We start from the raw sequence: 25,981 nt of genomic DNA, 5'->3' as shown, positions 1-25,981 counted from the left end.
CAATTGCCGTCATTGAAAATGCTCTGTGCCATGCTGCGTCACTTTTGTTTTCGATAACCATCATGTATTTTACTGGCTTTATTGTAGTAGCAGCAGCTGTAGCTCTATGAGAAGAGACGGCGTAAACGCGGGAGAAGATATGTCCCTCTCTGCCCCCCGTCCGTAGCTGCAGGGGATGATGTTGACAGTTGGTGCAGCTGGGTCCACGCTGACGGGTTATGGCTTCTACGCAGAGCTTCTGTGTGGCCGAGGAGAGGAGTGGGCACTGCGCCGCCATGGACCAGCACTGCCTCTATGTGTGGGGGGGATACGTGGTAAGAGGCAGCCCGACACCTGGGGGTCAGAACTTCCCTCCCCAGTTAGCTGGAAACTTGTGAATGCTATTTCATGTTCTCCTCCCAGCGTGGTTTTTAAGGGAAGCCCCCCGTTGCTATGACAATGAAGTCCCAGTAATGACCCCCATATCTGCTACGCCATTTCTGCAGCAAGCAGTTATAGAGTACAATGTAGATGCGGGTGATAGGGGTCAATCATTATTAATCAATAACCTAACATAAGAAAGATAAGGAAACAGTGTAATAAATGTGACATTAGTTATTTGGTTATATAATGTTATGTATTATATGTAAAACATTCCGGAAGTTGCTAGTAGAATTTGGATATAGAATCATATGTAAAAAGGTATATTCAAGCGTTTATTTGAATATTGATTTTAAAATACTAAATGTATGATTAATTAGATTTTATTCAGCTATCTTACTGAATACCAACTTACCAACTTTGTGCTGACTCCCAGTAGGTGGCTGGACCAGTTTTGTCTATGTGAAAAGTAGAAACAATGTCCCCTCTTTTGATGTGCAAATTGTTGATGGATCTTTAAGATTACATTCTGACTAAGTAGGTACTCAGACAGCCAGGAGACCACCTTTATTATCACATGTAATTGTTTTATGTATAGTTCAAACAGCTTTGTTGATACCTTTTGTTTAAAAGGCTTTTGATTTACAGCCCTATTGTAATCTGTTGGAATGAGGGTTTGGTCAGCAAAAGTAGAATGAAACTAGGTATTGGAAACGCCTTCTTTCCAACTTGCATATAAACTAGCAAAGTACAACAATAAACAGAATTCATTCTGATTTACTAAGTCTGTGTATAGTGGGTCATTATGGTTCTCAACTATGAGTACTCTATATAATATTTCCTCTTAATTTGGATACAGGCAACATTCGCATTTCGGTCTGCGTTCCAGACCCCCCACAGTTTATTTGGCGCCCGACAAGTGGGGCAGAAGCTAACTCCTTACCTGCAGCCGATACCTGACTACACTACCTGCCGACCAGCCGGACGAGAGGCCACGGGACCCCAGATCTACAAAACACCGGTATACGGTAAGCTCTTGACTTGCCACTCAAGCTCTGGGCTCTCCTGACTTCAAGTCTCGTGTCGACAGGGGGTGAGTTGCTGTATGTTATATAGGACGCTTCTGCCTGTTATTTACGGTGTTCTTAGTGACCGTGCTAGACGGAAGAACCCTTGTGTGTATATTGCCATGTTGCCTGTAGTAATTGTTGAAATCTGTACGTTGATAGTCTGTGTCGTGTTAGCCATAATTTGCTTTTACTGAGTCTGTTATAATATCACCAGAAGTTCCCTTACAAATAGAGGTCTGGGTGACAAATAGAGGTCTGGGTGACAAATAGGGGTCTGGGTGACAAATAGGGGTCTGGGTGACAAATAGAGGTCTGGGTGACAAATAGAGGTCTGGGTGACAAATAGAAGTCTGGGTGACAAATAGAGGTCTGGGTGACAAATAGAAGTCTGGGTGACAAATAGAAGTCTGGGTGACAAATAGAGGTCTGGATGACAAATAGAGGTCTGGGTGACAAATAGGGATATAAAATATATAGACAGATAGGACTTAGAAAAGCGGGAACCTTTAACTATGGGTTCTGGCAATAGTACGGGAAAAGCATATGAAAGATATCAGAGACGCCGGTTTAGATAAAGGAACAGACAATATGGGAAACGTACAGGGCAAGCAGTATGCCTATATGGAAATCAGCCAGAGAAATAGTAAAAGACAAAGAAGGCACGTTAGCTGTGGGAAGAAGAATGTAGTAAGGTGTTTAGAATTTTGGGAGTCTTAGACCAGCAAGTTTGGGGAAAAGATTCAGAGATAGTCAAAAGGTTGTATAAAAATATGTTAGACAGATGGATTAAGGCAAGTATAGATACGGCAGTAAGGGGTTATCAGAGAAAGGGAATCCTCTTATAGTTTGTGTCCCTCTGGGACATAAAGTAAGTTCATGCAAAATCTGTGGACAATTATGTGACAAATAACCACTATTGTTTGTCTTGTAAGTCTTGTTGTTATGTAAACTAATCTTTGTTGTACGTCTTAGTGTTCTTGTAATGTCTAATTTCTAAGTGTAAGAAAGTTATACCCCACTCACATCTGTGGGGGTTCAAAAGAACAATGAAGTATATATAGACTGGGTGGTTTTTTTGTTTTTTTCCTGAGTGTAAAGTTGATGTAAGCAATTTTAGCTGAAGTTTATAGAAAAAAAAAAAAAGCAAGTCAATGAGTTAAGGAAAGGTAGAAGGTTTAACAATGCACGGTAATAATAGTTGCTATCTGGAGTGGTGAATATAAGTATGTGGGTAGAAATGGGCATAAGTTGTATTGTGTTTGTCATTGGGTAGCCTATTCTGAGCGAATCGTGTAAAAACCGCGGTACTAAGAGTTTTTCTTATCTATACATAATTCGCTCATTATTGGAAGTCTGGTGTACAGTAAATACAATCCCAATTTCTACTTCACATATTATCAGTCCGTATAGGAATGGAAAAAACAAAACAAAACAAAAAAAAAAAAAAAACCCCTTAGTGAGTGTGAATTTGCAGTTTAGAAGATGTTTACAGGCAGTGGAACCAGTTATACAGCTATTTGTCTGGAGAAGTTTCTGTGTTCTATAGAAGATAAGATACATTTCAAAGGGTGGGGAGTACTGGGCTTTAGAAGACCTACTTGTCTTTGCAAAGAAATGTGAATTAAGAATTGGTTATATTTGGCTACACAGGAAGTATGTTGTATTATATATATACTGTTCAATAGCTAAAAATGAAATGAGAAAAGAATTCAAAGCACAGGTATATAATGTTCTCTCATTGTGGGGTCAGTTCCCTCTTCAACCTTCACCCCCTCCTTCATCTCAATTCCAACCGTCTCCTCCCCCCCACCCTATGCCAAGTCATCCACTCCAAGGTCAAACATTGGACTGGAGGGATGGACCTGCTGGCATTGTGGACAACAGAACCCGGATTGGAGAGAGAGCTGCCCTGCTTGCGGAGCTCCTCGGTGCAAACCGGTTATGCCTATGCTCACTAGATCCTAGGCTAGTGAGTGAAAGCAGGAGGACAAGGAGGAGATGCAGGAGTATATGTAAAACAGGGAAGGCAGCGGGAACGATAATCTAAAATTATGTGAAAGACTATTGTGGCACAGATTGGGATAAAAATAAACATAAGAGAAGTAGTAGAGACGAGGGAAATAAGCAGGGTTGGGAAGTACCGACACTTTTAGACAAGTGAGGAAGTACTGACACTTAAAAAGTAGTAACTGACATGCAAATGTTTTTGTCTTTATGTGTGTGTATTAATGAAGGGCCCGTATGAGAGTTAGATTGTGTTATATGGTGTATACTGTCCGGTGGCTAGAAACTAAATGAGGCAAGAAAGACCAAACACTGAGCCAGACCACAGGGGGTGGAGCTAGGTGATGTAAGGAGATGGGAGGGAAGAACAATAGGAAGAGGTGTTCCTCCACCCTCAACACAGACCAGCCTAGGAGAGAAGTATACGTCTAGTAATTACTAATAATTAATGCTGTTTGAAGTCTGAATGTTTTAGTTGCTTATTAATATCTTAGCTATTGTTTCATAGAGATAAAATTCAGTGTCATAGAAAGGAAGACAGACGCTGATGAAATAAGAAATTTGTAATGAATTATGTGAATTACACGGTCTTAAAAATAGAGAACATATAGGGATTTTTAAGATATATTTTAGTTTTTTTTTGCTTTTTGTGTAAATGTCAGTTCTGTAATTGGTTGGACGTCTATATCACTGCTAAATGCTGTTAGTACTGCACTGTCTCTGAAAGAATGTTCTGTAGGAGAGACATGCAAACGACCAGCATCGAAGGAGTGGAGCTAGATAATGTAAAAGTAGGTAATGTTTCATCCTTCTTTTGTCTACAAAGGAGGGGGTGAGGAGCTTGGGCAGTTAGGAAATTTTTTTTCTTCTTAAATTTGATGAGACATTGCAGGCAGGATCAGATTAATAATGAATTTGCTTAAAGAATATCATATTCCAATATGAATACATGTTTGTGGATTATTCTGCCTTGTTGTAATTCATGTCTGTTATTTGTACTAATATCTTACAAGCCTTATCTGCATCCATCAAATTTTCACCGGATGGATCGGTACGGGTTGAGACCTCAAGTGACAGTTCAGAGGAGGTTTTGTAAACTAACTGCTCTCTTGGTAGATCCGGCTCATATATTTGTCTTGATAGCTACTGCAGAAACTCAGCTTTCCGCAGGTCCTGACAAATAGTAAGTCACCTCCAAGACAAACTCCAATTCCTGAGTCATTGCTTAGCCCAAGGAACTGGACATCTGACATAGGTGATCCAGGTATTGCAGGTCAGCAATTTCTAAATTTTTAATTTTTTTCTACAAGGTTCTGATCTATTTTAATAGAATACCAGCTTGATTATCTAGCAGTAATTGGTGCAAGGGGTTTCAGGAGTGCCGATTCAGCTGGCAGAAACTGAACCACTAGAGGTAATGTTTAAAGGGTCACGATGCCTCATGCGCTTCCTTGTGCTGGAAAGTCCTGAAAGCATATTGGGAACCGAAATGATGGGATCCTTGGGATCTTGTATCGAACTTCACTCGTCCGGTGAGGCTCGTATACACCCCAGGTCTGAAAGTCACCCGACCTTCTGTCGGATGGCAGCAGACCTAGCGACACCTCTCCCTGTCTTCACTTTTACGCACGCAGAGAAACAAGTTCTTAGTGTCGTTCCTTTGAGCCTTTGGGCTACCAGTCAGACGGACCTCGACAGACTGTCTGTATTTGTTTGTATTTAATTTCAGAGGAAAGCAGTACTGTTGGATAGTGCTGCCACAAGGGGCACAGTATAATACCAGTTCACCAGATTCATGAAACTGGTATTAGACGCCTGGCCAATTCGCGAGGGCACCGCCCTCTTGTAATATGTTGATGATTTGTTTTTAATTTACTTTTATGTACTGCTGACACAAATAGTTACCTCAATGCATCACTAAGCCTTTTGTGTTTCCTCCATCAGAGTAGAATGGCTGCAAAGCCAGCAAAGAGAAACTTCTTAGATCACACCATGGTGATCTACACCCCACATGACATACATGGTATCCTGACACAGGTAAGCCGTAGACATCTGTCTCTTGCTAGACGGATCAAAATGGAACTTGCATTTACACTCTTCATCCAATGTCTCATTTCAACGTTGCACCACTTTGAATCCGGCCACCTTATTGCCATTAGGTGACACTGATTCAAATGGGGGAGTAAGTACAGAGGACCAGCTTTTTGCAAATTCTCTGACTGATGAAGAGGAGGCCTTTTGATGCAGAACACCAGCATGATTGTGACAGCTGGGTTCGCACATGTCACTGACAAACCTCTCCTAAACCCCCACCTTGAAATGTTTGTGGATGGATCTAGATACCTGAATGACAAAGGAAGGTTTGTAACAGGTTTTGAAGTAGTCACACTGAATGAGATGCTTGTACAAAAGCCACTGCCGCCACACATGTCAGCGCAGGAACTGAGGCCTGTACGATTGAAAAATATACCACTACTAATATCTACACTGATTCCAGGCTCGTCTTTGGTACTGCACACGATTATGGACCCATCTGGCGGTCCAGGAGCTTTCTCACGGCACAAGGCAAGCCCATTAAGCTATCATGTTGCCAGGACAGGTGGCCATAATAAAGGTTAAAGCACACACGCAGGGGCAGTCACCAGAGAACAAGGGGATAGGGCAGCCAAGGCTGCAGCTCTCCTAGGACAGGACGCAAGACCCCTTGTGCTGTAAGTTGGATCTTGGTCCCACCACTCTTGTTGATTTGGGATTTGGCGTCCTACGGGACGTAGATGATGTACCAGCGGCTGCCTACACCCACCTCGCCGTCCTAGCTCACGGGAAAGTGCATGCCTCTCGGAATGCCATGGTTTCTGTTGTGGACAAGGTATAGTATGCTCCAGGGTTGGACAGGTTGGCAAAGGCATATGTGAAGGCATGTGAAGTGCACACCCAGACCACTGTATCCTATTCAGAGATTACAAATCGATTACATCCAGCTTCCCAAATCAGGCAGGTATGAGTACGTCCTTGTATGCGTGGACCTGTTCAAAGCCACCGCACAATGTACAGTGGCTAAACTTGTGTCAGAACTTGTATGTAGATTTGGGGTACTAGAGACAATTGAGAGTGACAGAGGTACACAATTTACAGGTTAAGTGATGCGAAAGGTGATGTCAGCCTTGGAGTGGAACAAGCGTTTTACACTCCATACCACCCGCAGAGTTTAGACAAAGTTGAAAGAACTGAAATGAGATGCTTAAGTTAAAAGAAGTGTTGTTTGGCTCTATGCCAAGATTAGGCCTGTACCATCCACAGGCCCTACAGCGGGGGTGTGATAAGGTTATTGAATATGTACAAGAACTATGTCGTAAACTGAAAATAACACCCGATCTAGTGTTTTCCCCAATTCTAGACCCTGACAACCTAGAGGGGACTCATTTCTTGCCACCTGGAGATTGGGTGGTCGCAAAAAGACACGTAATAAAGGCCTTGGACCCAAGGTTTGACGGACCATACCAAGTTCTGTTGTCAACGCCTACTTCTGTAAAAGTGGATACATGCCTCCCACTGCAAGAAAGTTCCCGAGCCAGAGGAAAAGTGATGGGTGGGATCCCGGCGTTGTTTGGGTGGGGGAGGTAATGGACATTTTGATTTTGACTTCTGCATTTGTCTTATTGGACTGTCTTCTTATTGGGAAACACCACTACGAACGATCCACATGGACTGGATGGGCAAATATTTCCCACACGTGTATGCCCAACCTCAGGAGTGGAGAGGACATTTTGCGGACTTTTCTATTATCTGTCCCCACTCCTGTAGAGACTCTTCGAGACATACGCTCAATAGTTCACAATGATAGTGATGAAGTAGATGACAATGTTGTTCAGGAAAACACCTTCCTTAATTTATTTGAATATTGTCCCCATTGCGATACCATTGAATATACACATTGGACGAATATAACTCGGTTTTAGGTGAGAAATGTTGCGTTGGCTGAAGAATGTTGTAATTTTACTTGTGACTCTAATGAAATCGGGAAATGCCAACGAATTAAGGCAACAGAAGTAACAGCTACTCTGCAATCGTCCGACTAGTATAATCTTATGTATATATATGTATATATATATATATATATATATATATATATATATATATATATATATATATATTGCAATTAAGGTAATAATTTTATGAATAGCTAAATGTACTGAATGCCGATTTTCTACACCCCTTTAAGTGTCTAATATGACGATGACGATATTGATGTTGATAAATCTAAGATTACTGTATTGTAAACTTGATTGACTTGCAATATTTGATATTATGTCTTCATATCTTGATGGACATAGAGTGCACCATTCCTACCTGGGAACCCGGCACCTATGGGTGACAGAACCAGGAGATAATGGTGGCTCTGATGTCCAAATGGGGGAATGATAGGGGTCAATCATTATTAATCAATAACCTAACATAAGAAAGATAAGGAAACAGTGTAATAAATGTGACATTAGTTATTTGGTTATATAATGTTATGTATTATATGTAAAACATTCCGGAAGTTGCTAGTAGAATTTGGATATAGAATCATATGTAAAAAGGTATATTCAAGCGTTTATTTGAATATTGATTTTAAAATACTAAATGTATGATTAATTAGATTTTATTCAGCTATCTTACTGAATACCAACTTACCAACTTTGTGCTGACTCCCAGTAGGTGGCTGGACCAGTTTTGTCTATGTGAAAAGTAGAAACAATGTCCCCTCTTTTGATGTGCAAATTGTTGATGGATCTTTAAGATTACATTCTGACTAAGTAGGTACTCAGACAGCCAGGAGACCACCTTTATTATCACATGTAATTGTTTTATGTATAGTTCAAACAGCTTTGTTGATACCTTTTGTTTAAAAGGCTTTTGATTTACAGCCCTATTGTAATCTGTTGGAATGAGGGTTTGGTCAGCAAAAGTAGAATGAAACTAGGTATTGGAAACGCCTTCTTTCCAACTTGCATATAAACTAGCAAAGTACAACAATAAACAGAATTCATTCTGATTTACTAAGTCTGTGTATAGTGGGTCATTATGGTTCTCAACTATGAGTACTCTATATAATATTTCCTCTTAATTTGGATACAGGCAACATTCGCATTTCGGTCTGCGTTCCAGACCCCCCACACGGGTTTAAAGCATCAGACAGCGGAAGTGATGGTTATAAGGCCCTCCATGCATTTCACACAGCGGCGACAAATGTGCAAGCTGTGCGTCATCAGTGAGCGCAACCGTTCGCGCCACGTGTTTTCCTGGACCTCCTCGCCCCGTGTAAACGGGCAGTAATTAATCTATGAAGGATGCCAGTTGGCAGTAAATAGAGGCGGGCATCTGGAAGCTATCTCCATCGCATTCTGCCTCCGTTCTCCGAACGACCAGCACAGTGCGAAAGCAAGGCGCGATCGTCAGTCAGTAGGGCGTCTGCTGAGTGCTTGTGTAAAGTACTACACTCTACCTCTAGTACAAACCACTAGCTTGCTATCCACTCACCTGTTACCTTTCCACTACCTTCCAGCCAAAAGAACTGCCCCCCGGCCGGGCTCACGCAGCTGGATTTAAGATCACGGGTTGCCATGCGGGTGTCAAGGCAACCCAGGGACCTGAAAGGGCTGTCATAACAGAATGCCAATCAAGCCATGTTAGATCGCGGTATAATGTAATGCTATGGCATTACATCTTACTGCAGGAGCGATCAAAGCATCACAAGTTTTTCTCCCCTCTGGGGACTAAATAAAAGTAAAAATAAGTTTAAAAAAGTTTTACTAATTGAATAAAATAAAAAAAAAAACTTTTGCCGTATTTATAGTAAAAAAATCAAAATAATTAAAAACAAAAATACACATATGGTATCGCTGCATCCAATCTATCCAAATAATGCGTTATTTACCCTAAACGGTAAACATTGTCAGAAAAAAAAATCATGCCTGAATTGCCCTATCACAGCCATCTCCAAGGAAAAATGTAATAGAAAGCGATCAAAAAGTTATATGCACTCCAGAATGATACCAACGGGAAAAAAAGAGCCCTCACACAACTGCTGTCAGAAGATGGCGACGGATAATAAGTTACAAAAATTAAATATCCTTGAAAAAAAATAAAAGCAGTACAGCAAATAAAAACTATATAAATGTGGTATCGTAGTGATCGTACTGACCCATACGATTAAAGTTATCGGGTCATTTTTGTTGCAGCGTGTACTCCATAGTGTTTTTTTTCTACATTTTACTCCAATTTTTTTTAAACGTTTTTTCAGTACATTATATGGTACATTAAATAGTACTATTGAAAAATACAACCCGTCCCGCAAAAAACAAGCCCTCATACAGCGACGTCGCTGGATGGATAAATAAAAGAATTCAGATTTTTTTTTTAAAAGGGGGGAGGTAAAACCAAAAATGGGAAGAAAAAAAAAGGCTGCATTAAGGGGTAAATCACACATCGGACCCTGATGAACATAAGTTTCAAGTTAATGTTTACTGATGTAGTTGAGAACAAAATGACGGGTCAGTGGAAATTTTGCGCGGCATTTATGCTATGTATGAACATACAGTAAGATTGCTATTAGACAAGTGTTTTACCCCTGCAGGTGGAGCTTTGCTGATTGCGGCTGGCACTTGGACTTGTCAGCTCAATCACTATAATGAGTCCAGATGCAGTATATGCCGGACATAGAGATGAAACATTGTATTTGTTTGTTGCAAACTGATGCCAAAACAATGTCATAGGCTTTTCTACACACAAGTAAATCTACAGCTCCATCTCTGCCACCGCCTCAAAATAAAAGGAGTGTTCCTGCCTTGAAGTTTTGTCAGCTATCAATGGGATAAATGTTTGGTCAATCGGAATCCTGTAGCTATGATGTCCACCAGTCACAAAAGCAGGACCCCGATTCCCCATCCCTCCCCACCAGCACAATCTATATAAACCTATATAAAGGTTACTTTTTTTGTTACAGACAATCGAAGAAAACGAGGTTTACCTACCCAATGATGAGATCTGGGTCTATGACACTGAAAATGGTCTATGGTAAGTTGTCCTGCAGGAATGTTAGGATCCGTTACTGAAATTAGTTATGTATTCTAATTGTTGAGGTATATGCTTCTTAGTGTTATTAATTCCTGGTACTAATTGTAGGCGGATGCACTTAACAAACGGCAACTTGCCCCCTTCCATGTCTGGCAGTTGTGGGGCTTGTTTGAATGGAAAACTATATATTTTCGGAGGATATGATGATAAGGGCTACAGCAATCAGGTAAATGTCCAATTTCTAAATTAAAAAGTCAGTGATAGAAAAAGCACCTGCCGTGTGGGGAAAAAAGCTATATGCCTGAAAGAACCGTATCAGAGGCATGCAGAAATCATAGTGCCAAATGGCAGCATACAGAAAGGGTCTGGTTGACTATTAAAAGTATTGCAAAAAGTACTTCCTGCAGAAATCAACTTGGTGCATGAGCTCATGGGCCTGGCGAACAGAAGATCAGTAGGGGTCTCGAGCAATGGACCCCTACCATTCTACTATTGATGACCTGTCCTGAGGATTGGCCATCAATAGTTTACAAATGGACAACCCCTTTAACCCATTCCCGCTGCAGGGTGTAAGTTTACGTCCTGGGAGCCTGGTACTTCCCGCAACAGGACGTAAACTTACGTCCTGGAGATAGCGCGGGATCACATATGATCCCGCAGCGGGAGCCGGCTGTCAGTCACAGCCGGCGTCCCACTGCAACAGCGGGGGGGCATCGGAGATGCGCCCCCCCGCTGTTAACCCCTTCCTTGCCGCGATCTAAGTAGATTGCGGCAGGGAAAGAGTTCACAGAGGGACCGGACTCCCTCTGTGTCTCCGGCCGGCTCTCGCGATGTTAGCGCGAGAGCCCGGCCTGTCGCCATGGTAACAGGACGCCAGACACGCGTCCTGTATTGCCTATGCATATGATCGCTGTATAAGCGATAAGGCATAGCAGAGCAGTAGCTTTGCTATGCCTTATGACAGCGATCATCAGGGCAGTGGTCAAAGTCCCGCAGGGGGACACAAACAGTGTAAAAAAAACAGATTAAAAAAATGTAAAAACCACATTTTTTAAATGCTTTTTCTCAGATTAGCATAAAAAAAGGTAAAAAAAAAATCCCACATACTTGGTATTGTCGCGTCCGTAACGCGTACAATAAGATGCACATGCTTTTGACTGTGCACGGAAAAAAACGCAAAAAACACGCTAAAAAACTGAGGCAAAATGCTAATTTTTAGCATTTTCCCTCACTAAAAATGCAATAAAAGTGATCAAAAAAGCCGTATGTACCCCAAAATAGTACCATTAAAATCTACAGCTCGTCTCGCAAAAAATAAGCCCTCATAGAGCTCCGTACATCAAAAAATAAAAAAGTTACAGGACTTTGATTGCAGCGATTTAGAAAAAAAAAAAATTTCTAAAAAAAGGGTTTTTATTGCAGAAAAGTGGGGAAAAAAATGTAAGAATTTTGGTATTGTTGTAACCATACTGATCTGCAGAAAAAATGGAATGTCTCATTTATGCTGCATGATTAACGCTGTAAAAAAAAAAAAATCTATGGCATAATTGATGCGTTTTCTCTCCCTGCTATCATACAAAAAAATAATAAAAGTTTTACAATATAGTTAATGTACCCAAAAATGACGCCGATAAAAACGACAGTTCGCCACGCAAAAAAACAAGCCCTTATACGGCCGCGCGACGGAAAAATAAAAAAGTTATGGCTTTTGATAAACGGAGAAGAAAATCCGCCAAAAATTGTTGCGTCCTTAAGCTCAAAATAGGCCGTGTCATGAAGGGGTTAAACTCACAGACAACTTTGTGTGGTGTGTAAATCTGTGTACAGTGAGCTCCCCCTTGTGGCAGCTGCTATGTTAGGGAACACAGTCAAGTGCATTGTAAGCTCCCACCACTTGCCCAATAGTATTTGTGTGCCCTATCTGCATGGTAAATATTATACTGCACACTACACAAGGAGTTTGTATTTTTTCTGATGGTCTGATATTCTAGCACCTATCTATTCCTCTTAGTGTTGGTTTAGGCCTCCTTCCCACGAACGGATTTACGCCGCGTAAATTCGCGGCAAAAATCCGCTGCGTTGCTCCCTGCTATTAGGTTCTATTGAACCTAATAGCTCAATGCGACACGATACGTAATTCCAGCGCGGAATTTCGCACCGTGAAATCTCCCGTCCTCACCCGCGGCATGCTCTATTTGCCGCGGGTGTATGCGCTGACGGCTTCCATTGCAGTCAATGGAAGCCGTCCGTTCACGCTATCTCCCGCTGTAACACAGCGGAAGATAGCGTGAAAAAACGCTTTCCCGCCTACCGCCGCCGCGTCATATGACGCGGCCGGCCGCGTCATGTGACGCGGTGGGCGTGTCACATGACACGACGGCGGTGGGCGGGGAAGCGTCTTCACGCTATCTTCCGCTGGTAAGTATGGGGTCTCTGGGGGGCGCCGTGACGGGCTTCACTGCGGAATATTCCGCTGCGGAGCCCGTCACGCTCGTGTGAAGCCGGCCTTAGAGGATAGAATTGACTGTTTTTGTGTGTTTACCTCTGCAGCTATATTATCTGGATCTGCAATCTGACACTGGAGAATTCAGATGGAAGCATGTGAAGAACTTTAGGGGTCAACCACCTACAGCTCGGGACAAACTTTCCTGCTGGGTTTATAACAATCAGTGAGTAAGCAGCAGTAACCACACATGATTTAGACCGCTCTAGACAATATCTGCCATTGTATTTTATGTTACAGTTTAGGCAGCAATAACACTGCTCTTATTCCATATGTGCTGAATCAGGGAAATAGTTGTAGGCTTTTGAATTTGACTATATCTCCCATTGTAATAAACACTCCTCCTAATTATCGAAATAATTCAACAACATTTGGGAAGAGCCATAGGATCACATTTCTGACTAAATACAGGAAAATGAATGGAGGAACCGAAGGTAGGAAACAGAAGCTAAATACATAGCTTATAATGGCATGTTGCTGTGTACCTTCTAAAGTTAGGAGGGTACAGGAGCTTTTGAAAAAATGTCCAATTCTGGGATAAATTCTTTTATTCAATCCGTAATGCTACATTAAGGCCGGTGTCAGACAAGCGTATTTGTGTTGCATATTTACGCGATGGGCATTGTGTTTTTGTGCACATCTGTGTATGTTTGGCGGGGTTCAAACGACCGTATATCGGCTCGGTTTTCACGCTGAGCCGATATACGGTGTCCTCATGTGCGGGGGAGGGAAGGAAGAGCCAGGAGCAGGAACTGAGCTCCCGCCCCCTCTCTGCCCCTCTGCACTATTTGCAATGAAAGGAGGCGGAATGGGGCGGGGCAAAGTTCCGCAAATTAGCCCGCCCCTGTCCCGCCTCTCCCCATTGCAAATAGTGCAGAGGGGCGGAGAGGAGGCAGAGAGGGGGCGGGAGCTCAGAGCACTGCTCCTGGCTCTTCCAGGCTCCCCCCCCCCCCTGCAGAGTGAGACGACGTATATCGGCTGGGCGTGAAAACCCAGCCGATATACGTTCGTCTGAATCCAGCCTTTTACTGTATATTTTTTGCCTGTACAAATCTTGCATATTTTCACATGCAAGCATGCTCCCATTGATTGCAATGGGCAATTAGTGTAATAAGTTCAATATATCCTATTTTCTTGCAAAATACACGGGAAAATAGAGCATGGAGGGTATTTTTTGCACAAACAAAATTTGTGTGCAAAATAGACACATGTGAACTAACCCATTGAAATCAATGGGTTCTATTTACTGCTTATTGCATGTGCAAATTTTGTGAGCGTAAGTACACCCGTGTGTCACAGGCCTAATGGCCCTTTTACATGGGCTGACAGTCTTTCAAAAAACTGCATGAGCGCTGACGTCACCGCTAAGACCGTCAGCGCTCGTGCAGGGAGTTTACACAAAAACTTATCACTGGATTGTGGTATTCTCGTCCCCATCCTGCTCAGCGCTTCACCTCCTTTGGGAAGCGCTGACCAGAAAGCATTTATGCAGGACGAGAAGCCAGTGAGCCAACAATGTTTTTTTTTAAGCTGCTTAACAAATCGCAAATGACAAGTGAGTGAATTTTGTGCATTTACACTGAACGATTATCGTTTGAAAGAATTTTAAGGGATGGTCGTTACATGTAAATGGGCGTTAAGTCTCAGTGTAGGCTTACCCTAAAGCTACACTAGGGTGCAATTAGATCTTCGACTAAAGCCCCATTTACACGAGACGAGTGTCGGGCAAATTATGCCCGACACTCTTCCCCACATGTACTTGCTTCCGTGCTGTTGCACAGGAGCGGGTACCGTTTGCTCGCAGGGAGGCGGCTGCAGGAGATTTCTTTCCTCGGTCACCCCCGCCCCTCTCCATACACTTAACACAGCGGTCGTTCAGTACTGAACGGCTGCTGTTTACACTGAGTGATCATCGTCCATCGTTTAGGCTGCATAAAATTCTGATGGTTAGTATAAACAGCAGCCATTCAGTAGTAATTGGCCCCTGTGTTAAGTAAATGGAGAGGGGCGGGGGAGAGCGAGGAGTGAAATCTCCTCCAGCCCCCTGCTGGCCGCTCTGTCAGAAAGCCAGCAATACTCACTCACAAGTGTCGGGCATTGTTTGCTTGACGTTCGTCCCATATAAATGGCGTTGAGGGCTCTGCCCTGTCCCACCCCTTATCCGTAGCCAGCAATGAGAGAAGGGACGGGGGCTGCACTTAGCTCCGCCCCCTCCCTTTGCAATCAGCTAGAAGGGAGGAGAGAAGGGGGAGGGAGTTTAGCAGCGTGACCTCCCTCTCGCCTCCCTTCTCCAGCCGCTTTTATTGGCTTCCATAGGAAGCAGATGACGTATTCCAGCCCAAAAGATGGTTCCAGGACTATCTTTTGGGTCCGACGTAAATACACCTGGTGCTATATTGGCCGGCCGGGTGCTTTTACGTTGTGGGAATACATCTATATGATCTGATGCATTAGAATCCAATGCATCAGATCGTAGCGTATATCATCCGACCGTGAAAACGGCAGCCAATATATGCTCATGTGAAAGAGCCCTTAAGCTGTAACGGGTATTATATGTAAATGGCATGCCCTGTCTTCCATTGCCCCCTCTTAAATGAAACCTACTCCATCTAGAACAGTCAGTGTTCTCTCCCTTCTCATTATCCCTACTAATAGTAATTCTGAACATTTATCATGTAGGTTAATCTATTTTGGAGGCTATGGAAGCCGAAGACACAATGAACTTAATGACTACTTTGATGTTCATGAAGCATCATGGGTAAGAAGACTTAACGTATTTCATTCTCTGACAGTGAGTGTGAAGCTGGGCCTAGGGCCCCTTTTCACAGAATAATTAGCATTCAGGTTCTGGCTAGATGGCGGGAGTCTGAACTATATCCGTGTAAATGCTGCCAGCATCTGAACGACGAATGATCATTAGTTTGCTTATCGTTCGTCATTCAGTTTCCGCAGGAATAAAAATCAAACGACGATCAGCCTGTGTAAACATAGTCATTTACTGTGAATTCTTGTCCTATTTAGCTGACACACTGTTTCACACTGTGTATAGGCCCTATAACTGTAGGAGAATAGTCAGCAGCACCAAATGACTATCTAACGTGTATAGGTGCCTCCTGACTCTCCCACAACACATGATGTAAGTGGAAAGAAGCATTGAGAATGCAGAATTCCAACTCTCAATTAATTCAATTGTTCTCAAGAAAGTTCAGCCTCCGCTGACAGCTCTATCTATTACAAATACATGCATTCAGAGCATACATATGTAAAGGGGTTTAGGAGGAATAGCTGTCAGCCAAATGAGCGTTAGGCTAATAGCTACTAAAGATGTAACTGCACCTTTTGCATTTAGTGCATACGTTGAAACGGTGCACAGTAAAGGAGATAGGGCTGTAGTTCTGTAGGTATCATTGCATCCACTGATGTGGAATGATAGGACTGCCCAGATAGACCCATGTACTTTATTATGTGAATGCATTTGTAGAAGTCATTGTAAAATCGGAACAAGTCCCTTTAATTCTTACTGTTCTGTTTGCAGGAAGGTCAGATGTTTTGGGGATGGAACAAGGACATCCATGTTTTTGACACAAAGAAACAAGCCTGGATACAGCCAGTGGTAAAAGTACGTTTTATGCAGTGAGGTCATGGTCTCTTTGTTTTGTGTCTTCCAGTAACCTGCCCTTGTCTTATTCACAGAGTAACCCCCCTGAAGCCCGTGCAGCCCATTCCTGCGCCCTCCTTGGAAATAAGGGATACGTGTTTGGTGGGCGTGTACTGGTGAACATTACTTTGCTATAATATAAGACTTGGTTTATTAGATCTGCTGGATTTAACATTGAATTTATCATGTATCTATTTCTAGCAAACACGGATGAATGATTTGCATTTTCTGAACTTGGACACATGGACTTGGTCCGGAGGGTGAGAGAATTAATAAACAGAAAAAAGTGCACATTTTCTTGTAGCCACATGATTCTGTAAGATCAGTCACAGTCTATTAAAAATGAATTACATTTTGGATTAATCAGTCATTGTTATTATGTAATCATTAGAGAAGTTGTCTGCAGTAATTAACTGGCAGGGATCCAAACTTTGTCCAATCCTTGACTGCTAGAATACAGTAGTAACAGCAATTGGAAAGTGCCATGGTACTGCCCCTTTTGTCTGCTATGCTCTACTTTCTTTCAGACAGTCGCATAGATGGGTATTATATCCCCACAAACACCTTATGATGATGTTAAACTAGTAGCTGTCACTTAATTTTTTTCACAAATGAATAGTATAGACAAATATAAGAAACTGTGTAGTAATGCTTATTAAAGAAAATGCCTCTTTCTCCACCTTCCTTCCTGCACTTCTCTAAACTCTGTCCGTTCATTGTACAATGTCTTCCGTGATGCTGTTACTTCATTGAATGGCCATTTTATTAGAGATACCCATCTAGTAGCACATTGGACTGCCTTTGGCCTTCAGAACTGCAGCAATTTATTGTGGCGTCCATGCACAGGTATCAAAGGACACAGTTTGCCAAGAAAGCATTCCCCACACTGTTACTCCACAAGTCTGGACTATTGACAACTGACAGATCATGACTGTCATCGATGTGTACTGCTTGCACCAAATTCTGACCTTCCCACCATCATGGTGCAACAGAAATCATCATGAGGTGATGTTTTTCCACTGCTGAGTGATCCGATTTTTGCACTCTTTTGTCCAACAAAGTTTTGCCTTTCTTTTAGGCAGCAATGGCACTCAAAATGGTCATCTGCTGTTATAGCCCATCCGTGGTAGGAGACGATCAGTTGTGTGTTCGAACACGTTAGTTGGAGCACCAGAATTGTAATTAGCTAGAATTTGCTTGACCGCACCACCTGTTCATCAGAGCGATTCTTGCCATCTTCCTTTGACCCCTTTTATTGACCTACTTTATGTCCACAAGATCCTATTTCATTGGATATTATTCCTTGATCACACCATTTTTAGTTTACTCACGACACCTATGCATGAAAGAAACCCACAAGGTTGGCAGTTCTTTAAATACTGGCCCCGGCTAGAATAGCACTGCTGACTTTGTGTCCTTGGAAGATGAGCAGTTCATACAATTTTCAGAACGTAAGCCACAGAAAACTTGCTCACTTGATTTTATGCTGCACTTGGGATCATACAGGGAAGCTCCAATCGTAAAAGGACCAGTGTCTCTCATAAAGTGGCCTTTCAGTGCATGAGGGTGACCTACAGAGAGTTGGAGAAGAGGAAATCCTACTCCCTTATGTGTGCAGTTTATGGAACTATCATAGTAGCAGTTTCCACCCACCAGCTCACAGACGACTGAGAATTATGAATAGAGCTTACAGAGGCTGAAACTGTTGAAAGATGCAGGATACATGGCATGTAATGGCAAAAGAGTGTTATTCCCTATACACATACATCACAGCTTTTTCTGTAGAGGCCTCAGAAGTGACAGGTACACTTTAAAGAATACAATTCAATATGTGAGAATATGAGCTACATTAGAAGTTTAAGTGATCTGTTTACGGGATGTCACTAGGGCCAGAAGACCTGGTGACATCATGTAATGTGGTTGCGGAGTGCCAAACAGGCGCTCCAGCACCATGGTAAAATTATTGAATAGATTTGGGCCAGGGGGAGTAAATTATAAAAATAAATTAAAATAGAGAACCAGTCCAAGATGTATTGGCATATGAGCACATATTCATTGGATGTGGACCACTTAGTTTTGACTTTACAATACAATTTTCTTGAATAATCGATTAAATAAACTAAGAATTTAAAAGCAAGTGTTCTTTTATACATGTTTTTTTAAATATACTAGTAATAATTAGGAAATTATAGTACCAGTGTTTCTGGTGGCGCAGTGCACCACACAGCTTTGCTGCATGTACATCACACACAGCTCTGCTACATACATTCTTCATCCCATACAACAGGGATCACAAGCAGCACAGCACTCGGGAGGAAGGACCTGTGATTACGTCACCGTCATGTGATCAGGGGCGGAGCATGTAACTCACAGACAGACAGGTGGTAGTTAGTATTTTGATTGCCCAACTATGGAGCTGGCAGTAATATGACACCCATAGAGTGTGCCAAAACCTGGTGAAATTAGGAAAGTTATTGCAAGACTAAAATATTTGAAGGTAGAGGACAGCAGTTCAGTACTTTTAAAGTTATGCAAATGGTTACCTCTGTATTGTACAGATTAGTTGTACCTGGCACATGCTTAACCCATACATATATTGTAAATAAATATACTTATTTGTCATTATTTATAAACTACCTACATATTCCATGGTGCTACTTCTGTTTCAGCAAAATATAATATGTTCTCATTAGGATTCAGATTACTGGAGAGAAACCACATAGCAGATCTTGGCATACCTTAACACCTGTTGGAGATGACCAGTTATTCCTTTTTGGAGGGCTGAGTGCTGAAAGTGTACCACTAAGTGAGTAGTAACTGGCAGATCAATATGACAAATATAATATCCATGATCCAGTAGATCACAGAAATGGGGAAAGGAGGACCACGGCGCAGCTGCCAAGGAATAGCAGATCCGGGTCTGATGAAATCACCGTTCCGGCACTGAAACACGTAACCTAAACAAAAGCCTTTCATCTTGTTCCTTCCCAATCTGCTATTCCTTGGAAGCAGTGCCATGGTTCTCCTTTCTTCCCTACTTCTGTGATCTGCTTGGGGTTGGCTTGACCGCTTCCCTGCACTGTTTTGGTCTTTATACGGGTTGTGCCGTCAGCTTGACCTATACAAGTGAATGCAGATCCTTTTACTTATGCCAGTTGATTGTTGGGGCTGTGCCATGGAGCACTTTTCCATTTTTTGTTATTTTAGATTATGCTGTAGATAAGACAGCAGGTAGTGGGGATCATGCAGTAACAATATATATGTGTATGTCGGCCATTTCTGGTAAATCCACTGCTATATAGAAGTTCATAACTGCCAGGTCGGTTTTATTTCCCAGGTGATGGATGGATCTATAGCCTCAAAACCAATGAATGGACAGAGTTTAAACATTTACCCAAAGATCAGCCAAGGTAAGGTGTTTCATAATCTTGGCAATATCCACTCGTATAGCTATGTATAATCTCCAATATCTTTACTATGCTATAGGTCTGTAGTACAAGTGAATCCCTGCTCGGTGATGTGCAGCTGCTTCCGTGTCTCTGTAATTGTACCTAAGGGGAGAATTTTATGTACTGCTTCTAATAATAAAATTGCAGCAAGCACCTTTCTTGTGGCAGTCCATCCGCACCTAGCTGCTCATGAAATGGGTATATTTAAACGCCTAATATTCTCAAAAGCTGGTCATTTTGAGTTGTGTCTGCCCTCAGTATCCGTCGTGTTTGAAGTGGAAAAAAAAATGTAAAGGTTTCCTGCTTCCCCTGCTTTTTCTACGTGGAAGGAAGGTGTGAAAGACTAAGGCCTCATGTCCACGAGATAATTAATATTTAAAATCCGCAGCGTTTTTCCCGCACGCGGATCCGCGGGGCCTATAGGGATGCATTGGACACCCACAGGTAGTTAAATACCTGCGGATGTCATTTTTCCCTTCAGGCGCGGATCCGAATACAGAAGAATACTATTGCACTTATTCTATACTTAATCAGCTTCAGAAATGAATGGTATTGCATGTGCTGGAATAATGGGTATTTTGTGTAAATAACCTGCTATGTTAGAATGTTTAGGTTTAGCGTTAGAGCAGCTATGAGGGCAATCATAAGGTATAGGATATCAACCAAGTCAAAGCAAGACAGGCATTCCCCATCGCACTGAAGGAACTTGTTCCAAGGAGAAATGCTTTACTTGCACGGATGAGGTGAGGAAGAAAAGTCGATCTGTCCACTTTCTTACATGTCTCATAACTCACACAAATAATTTCCTTGTATAATTTATGTTTAACCCTTTCCGCGTTCTATATAAATGAACGTCTCCTATGTCATCCACAGACCTAACCGAATCTCTCGCTTTTGCACAACCACTGAGTGGGGTATGCGCGGAAGAGTTAATCGTATTTGCCCACAAAAAGTCGAAAGGATTTGCACATGGGCTGGTCCATAGTTGCGCAAGATCTGAACAGGTCTGTGGATCATGTAGGAGACGTTCTCCAAAGTGTGGCTGGAGAATGGAGGTCACTGCAGGCAACAAAGACGGTCTGGGTCCACCCATCGGACCGCTTGAGGTTCATTTACATAGAGCGCAGGTAGGATCAAACCTAAATTTTACAAGGTAAGGCCTCATGTCCACGGGCAAAATAATAATTAAAATCCGCAGCGGATCACCCGCACGCGGATCCGCATCCCATAGGGATGTATTGACCACCCGCGGGTAGATAAATACCCGCGGATGGTCAATAAAAGTGAATTAGAAAAAAAATGGAGCATGAAAAAATCCGGACCATGCTCCATTTAGGTGCGGGTCTCCCGCGGGGACGGCTCCCGCAGGCTTCTATTGAAGCCTATGGAAGCCGTCCGGAGACCTAAAATCAGAATATACTCACCTGCTCCGGATCTTCCCTTCTTCACGGCTTGATCTTCTCTCCATCGCGGCCGGATCTTTTTACTTCTGGCCAGCGCATGCGCGCGGCACGCAGCCAGCGTGCCGTGCACATCCGCCGAAGAAAGAAGATCCGGCCGCGACAGAGAGAAGATCAAGCCGCGAAGAAGGAAAGATCCGGAGCGTGCGGAGAGGTGAGTAATTGCTATTTTCACCCCTCATGTCCACGGGGCAGGAGGGACCCGCTACGGATTCTACATGGGGAATCCATAGAGGACCTGATTTTCCCTGTGGACATGAGGCCTAAAACTGAAGTATTGGCCAGCTCGAAGCTGATGACTTGTTCCTTTTTAAATACCATCTCTATATTAGAAAAGTCAATGATATTTGCTTTGGGATTAGTGGGAATAATTGTGTATGAAGGTCGGGGTTTATTATTAATTGTAATATGTACATGGACGTAATACTAACAATTGCACTTACTAATTAGTCTTTCATTGATTTCTAGACTATGGCACACTGCTTGTCCAGGGAAAGATAATGAAGTGATGGTGTTTGGTGGCAGTAAGGATGATCTGCTCTCCATGGACACTGTTAGTATACAGAAAGTAGCTTTCTATGCCCATTTATATACCATTGAAATAGATTTGCCTGGCAATAAGTGTGAGTTGATTCAAAAAGCATAGAAAAAAACAGAAATCAACACAAATGGACATTTTAAAAAACGGAGGTGAACCAAAATGCATTATGCAAGTCACACATGGTGTGTGTATGTGTGTGTGTGTGTGTGTGTGTGTATATATATATATATATATATATATATATATATATATATATATATATATATATATATATATATATATATATATATATATAAAATATATATATTGTGTGTGTATGTATATATATATATATATATATATATATATATATATATATAGTGTGTATATATATTGTGTGTGTGTGTGTGTGTGTGTGTGTATGTATGTATATATGTATGTATATATATATAATATATTGTGTGTGTGTGTGTTTATTGAGGAGTTTTATTATGTATAATGCAGAACAAAAAGGTAATGCATAAGGACCACTACTCCCTGGGATATTGGTTAACAGTAAAGTTAGCCAAACCCTCTGACTATCTTGCGCATTTGGGAAGAGTCATCACACTCACAGACAGATTATATAGGGGGTGGGGGAGAAGGATTGAGCATATTGAATTTCAATAGCCTGATCCATTGTTCTCATGGAAGACAAGCCCCTCCAAAGTTGTCTTGGCCGAACCAAGTGTGTATGACGGTCAGGAGGAATAGCTATTTAAGGTATATGGCCACCTTAAGAGAGCAAAACAGGTTAGTGGATAGCTCACAAAAAAGGCCAAAAATGTATTTGTTTTAGAATTTTACTTTTGATTTAACTGTTAGGGATGTTTTTAGACTTAGAGGATGATTGTCCACATGGCAGATTTGTTGAAGAAATTTCTACGTCTGACCTATACAGAAATTCATGCATATGCTGCAGAAACCACCCCATACGGATGTTTGGAACCAATTTTGTTTTCTTACAGAAATCTCTGCAGTAAATTAAGTTAAAGCTGCACTCACTATGGCCAGATAGTAATATATCTAATAGAAACACATGAGAAGATCGCATTGGTGATTTGTCATCCCAAACCACTGCTGATTTCAAGAATAAAAGAGAATTATCAGTGATCATAGAATATTCAGCGAGAGTTTCCTTTACTAGGAAGGAAAATGATGCAACTGGAGGCAATCCTGGCCACACTTATATGCTGGAAATCATTGGTGGTTTGACTTTACTAATGGGAAATCTAGTGAAATGATAGACTTTTTTTTAGCATTGGTTATAACTTGTGAGTACATGTTTATGCTTTTCATTGCAGGGTCATTGTAATGACTTGCTTATCTTTCAAACGCAGCCGTACCCGCTACTCAGGTGAGAAAAATCTCTTTTTGCTAAATGCCCCTTTCACACTGGATGACTGAGTGGCTTCTCACTCAGCGTAAGCAGGAATCGCGCATTGTATGTACCCAGAAGGGATGCCATAAAAAGTACAACTTGTCCTGCAAAAAATAAGCCCCCATATGGCTATGTTGACGGAAAAATTATAAGGTTATGGCTCCTGGAATGCGACGCTAAAAAAAAAATTAGTTGGCTGCTAAGACGAAAACAGGCTTCGTTATGAAGGGTTTAGGAGAGATGCTTTACAGCAGTCTCATGGACCATTCACAGAATGGACAGGAGCTGACCTGTTGACTTGTATGGGAGACTGTTGTAGACATGCGCTCTGCTCTGTGCACGGATGGAGTAGATAGCAGTGTATTCCTGCCTGTGATGTATATTTATATACGGGGCGATTTATGATGCAAAATTTGTTCAAACGATAATTATTATGTCTAAATGCAAAATATCGTTTGCTATTTGTTTTCGTTTGTCACTCACTTTCATCCAGAATAAGAATCATCGCTGACTTCTCCCTGCATGTAGATGCTCCCCGCTAAGCGCTTCACAAAGAATGTAGAGCGCTCAGCAACAGGTCAGCGGTGCTCTGCATGAGTGCCAACAACTAGCGGTGACGTCTGCGCTTTTGCAGTCATTTAGCCAACAGTCGTCCCGTGTTAATGAAGCATAAAGGTGGATTTAAACACAAGATGATCACTCAAAAGCCATCTTTTGAGCGATCAGTTTGCATAATCTACTAATTGGCACGAATGCCTATTAGTACCAATTAGTAGCGTGTAAGCCGCTGGGAGCTGTAGTCAGAGAACAGACCAACCACTGTTCTCTGAATAAATTCTCTTTATTCTGCCTCGCTGATTACAACTGAGACAATGTAATCACCGCTTCCCGGGCAGAACACAGCGTGCGGTCCGTTTTATCAACTGTTCTGCTGAACGACGGATTTCAAGCCAATCTGAAATCCATGGTTCGGCAGAAAACTGAAAGATGGGCAACGATAATCATTGTGTCTAAATGGGTCATTAGTGAGATGACTGCTACGAAGCTTCCACTACAGATAAGGAGATGACAGACTAGTATTGGGCTCCGAGTCCGTGTGAAAAATGTAGGATTTTATATTGTGACTGAAAATTAAAAAAAAAAAAAATTTTTAAATGTGCTTTATATACTGGGTCATTTTCTGATGACACATTCCCTTTAAGCACTGACAACTACTCAAACTGTAAGATTTCACACACTTAGTACACAGAGAGCTTTTAGCATTGTAAAAAGGCTGGCAGACTGAAAAACACTTACCTGGCATTGATGGGTCATCAATAGTTTTTGTCCGGAAAAGCCATTTGTCTCTTATCAGAGCAGTATATGTGATATTAACCCTGTATGTCAAAAAACTTTTTCTGAATCATAGACTCTTTTTTTTTTTTTTCCCCTTCAGATTATGTCTGGACAGCATTGGGAAAAATGCTTCCCAATTTAAAAACCAATTATCCTACTTGCCCCTAAAGCTGCTACAACAGGTTGACAGGAGCATCATGTTCTGGACAGCGACCCGCTTCCGCCAGAGCAGGAGGGATAGCTATGAAATCAATAACACCTGATGACTGCTGATCAAACAAAGTCTGACTAATTCAACTTGCCTTTAACCCTTTGAGGGGGAATATGAATGAGTTACATTGTTGCCTACATGTTATATAGGGATGTTTTCAATAGATAAATGGTGCAAAGCATTTTTCTTGTTCCCAAATGTTTTGTAATTAGTTGCTGATGTTAATTTGAAATTTGGCAGGAAGCTGGGAATCTTAAGAAGGTTTGGATACCAATGCAGGCTACATGCTTTTAATTGATAAATTGTCGCAAACGGCAGTTACCAGATTTGTGGTTGATCAGGAAATGACTATATGGGAATATATAGTATGCACAAATATGGAGACTGGTATCTGTCATGTCTGTAAGGGACTGTGAGACTCATTCTGCACGTCTGCAGCATAAGTGGATGCAGTCTGAACACAGCCTAAGGCTGCATTCCCACGAACGTATATCGGCTCGGTTTTCACGCCGAGCCGATATACGTCGTCGTCATCTGCAAGGGGGGGGGGTGGAAGAGCCAGGAGCAGGAACTGAGCTCCCGCCCCCTCTCTGCCTTCTCTCCGCACTATTTGCAATAGGGAGAGGCGGGACGGGGGCGGGGATAATTCTCGTGACCTAGCCCCGCCCCCATCCCGTGCTAAGGAAGAAGTCATCATTTCATACCATTTGCCAAAAGTCTGATCCTCCGACTACCCAATATCACAGAGATCTAGATTCATCTGACCAGGCGATCTTTTTAATTGTTCAGTGGTCCAATTTTTTATGCTCTTTTGCCCACTGAAATCTCGCCATTCTCTTCCCAATAGTCTGCTGTTATAGCCCATGAGTTGAGCGTCTGGTCATGTTAGGCTGCATTCCCACGAACGTATATTCGGGGGGGGGGGGGGGGGG

At 42.1% G+C, this 25,981-nt stretch overlaps 1 protein-coding gene across 2 annotated transcripts; it reads left to right on the top strand.

Moving 5' to 3' along the window:
- The first annotated feature begins 4 nt into the window (after positions 1–4).
- KLHDC1 (kelch domain containing 1) lies at positions 5–25,981 on the top strand. 2 transcript variants are annotated; one of them, XR_010793197.1, is made up of 13 exons: positions 5–314; positions 10,423–10,493; positions 10,602–10,719; positions 13,044–13,162; positions 15,676–15,754; positions 16,532–16,615; positions 16,690–16,770; positions 16,856–16,914; positions 19,348–19,460; positions 19,992–20,064; positions 20,977–21,230; positions 22,032–22,116; positions 23,427–23,461. XR_010793197.1 is itself a non-coding variant. In XM_066608078.1 (13 exons), the coding sequence occupies exons 1-13, from the start codon at positions 219–221 to the stop codon at positions 25,099–25,101; spliced, it is 1,194 nt and encodes a 397-aa protein (XP_066464175.1). In that variant the 5' UTR covers positions 6–218; the 3' UTR covers positions 25,102–25,981. The 2 variants fall into 2 exon arrangements, 1 of the variants encoding a protein (XP_066464175.1); XM_066608078.1 differs by lacking the exon at positions 20,977–21,230 and adding an exon at positions 24,939–25,981 and having other exon boundaries at positions 6–314; positions 23,427–23,479.

Source organism: Eleutherodactylus coqui, chromosome 6, assembly GCF_035609145.1.
Source record: "Eleutherodactylus coqui strain aEleCoq1 chromosome 6, aEleCoq1.hap1, whole genome shotgun sequence".
Lineage (NCBI taxonomy): Eukaryota > Metazoa > Chordata > Amphibia > Anura > Eleutherodactylidae > Eleutherodactylus > Eleutherodactylus coqui.
Note: the sequence above shows the minus strand (reverse complement) of the source record. Positions and strands in the feature narration are given on the sequence as shown.

Coding starts and splice junctions, on each gene's coding strand:
- KLHDC1 (XM_066608078.1), top strand. CDS start 219: ATGGCTTCTACGCAGAGCTTCTGTGTGGCCGAGGAGAGGAGTGGGCAC. Junction 19,461..19,991: donor TGCTGAAAGTGTACCACTAA/GTGAGTAGTAAC, acceptor TTTATTTCCCAG/GTGATGGATGGATCTATAGC. Junction 23,480..24,938: donor CAGCCGTACCCGCTACTCAG/GTGAGAAAAATC, acceptor TTTCCCCTTCAG/ATTATGTCTGGACAGCATTG.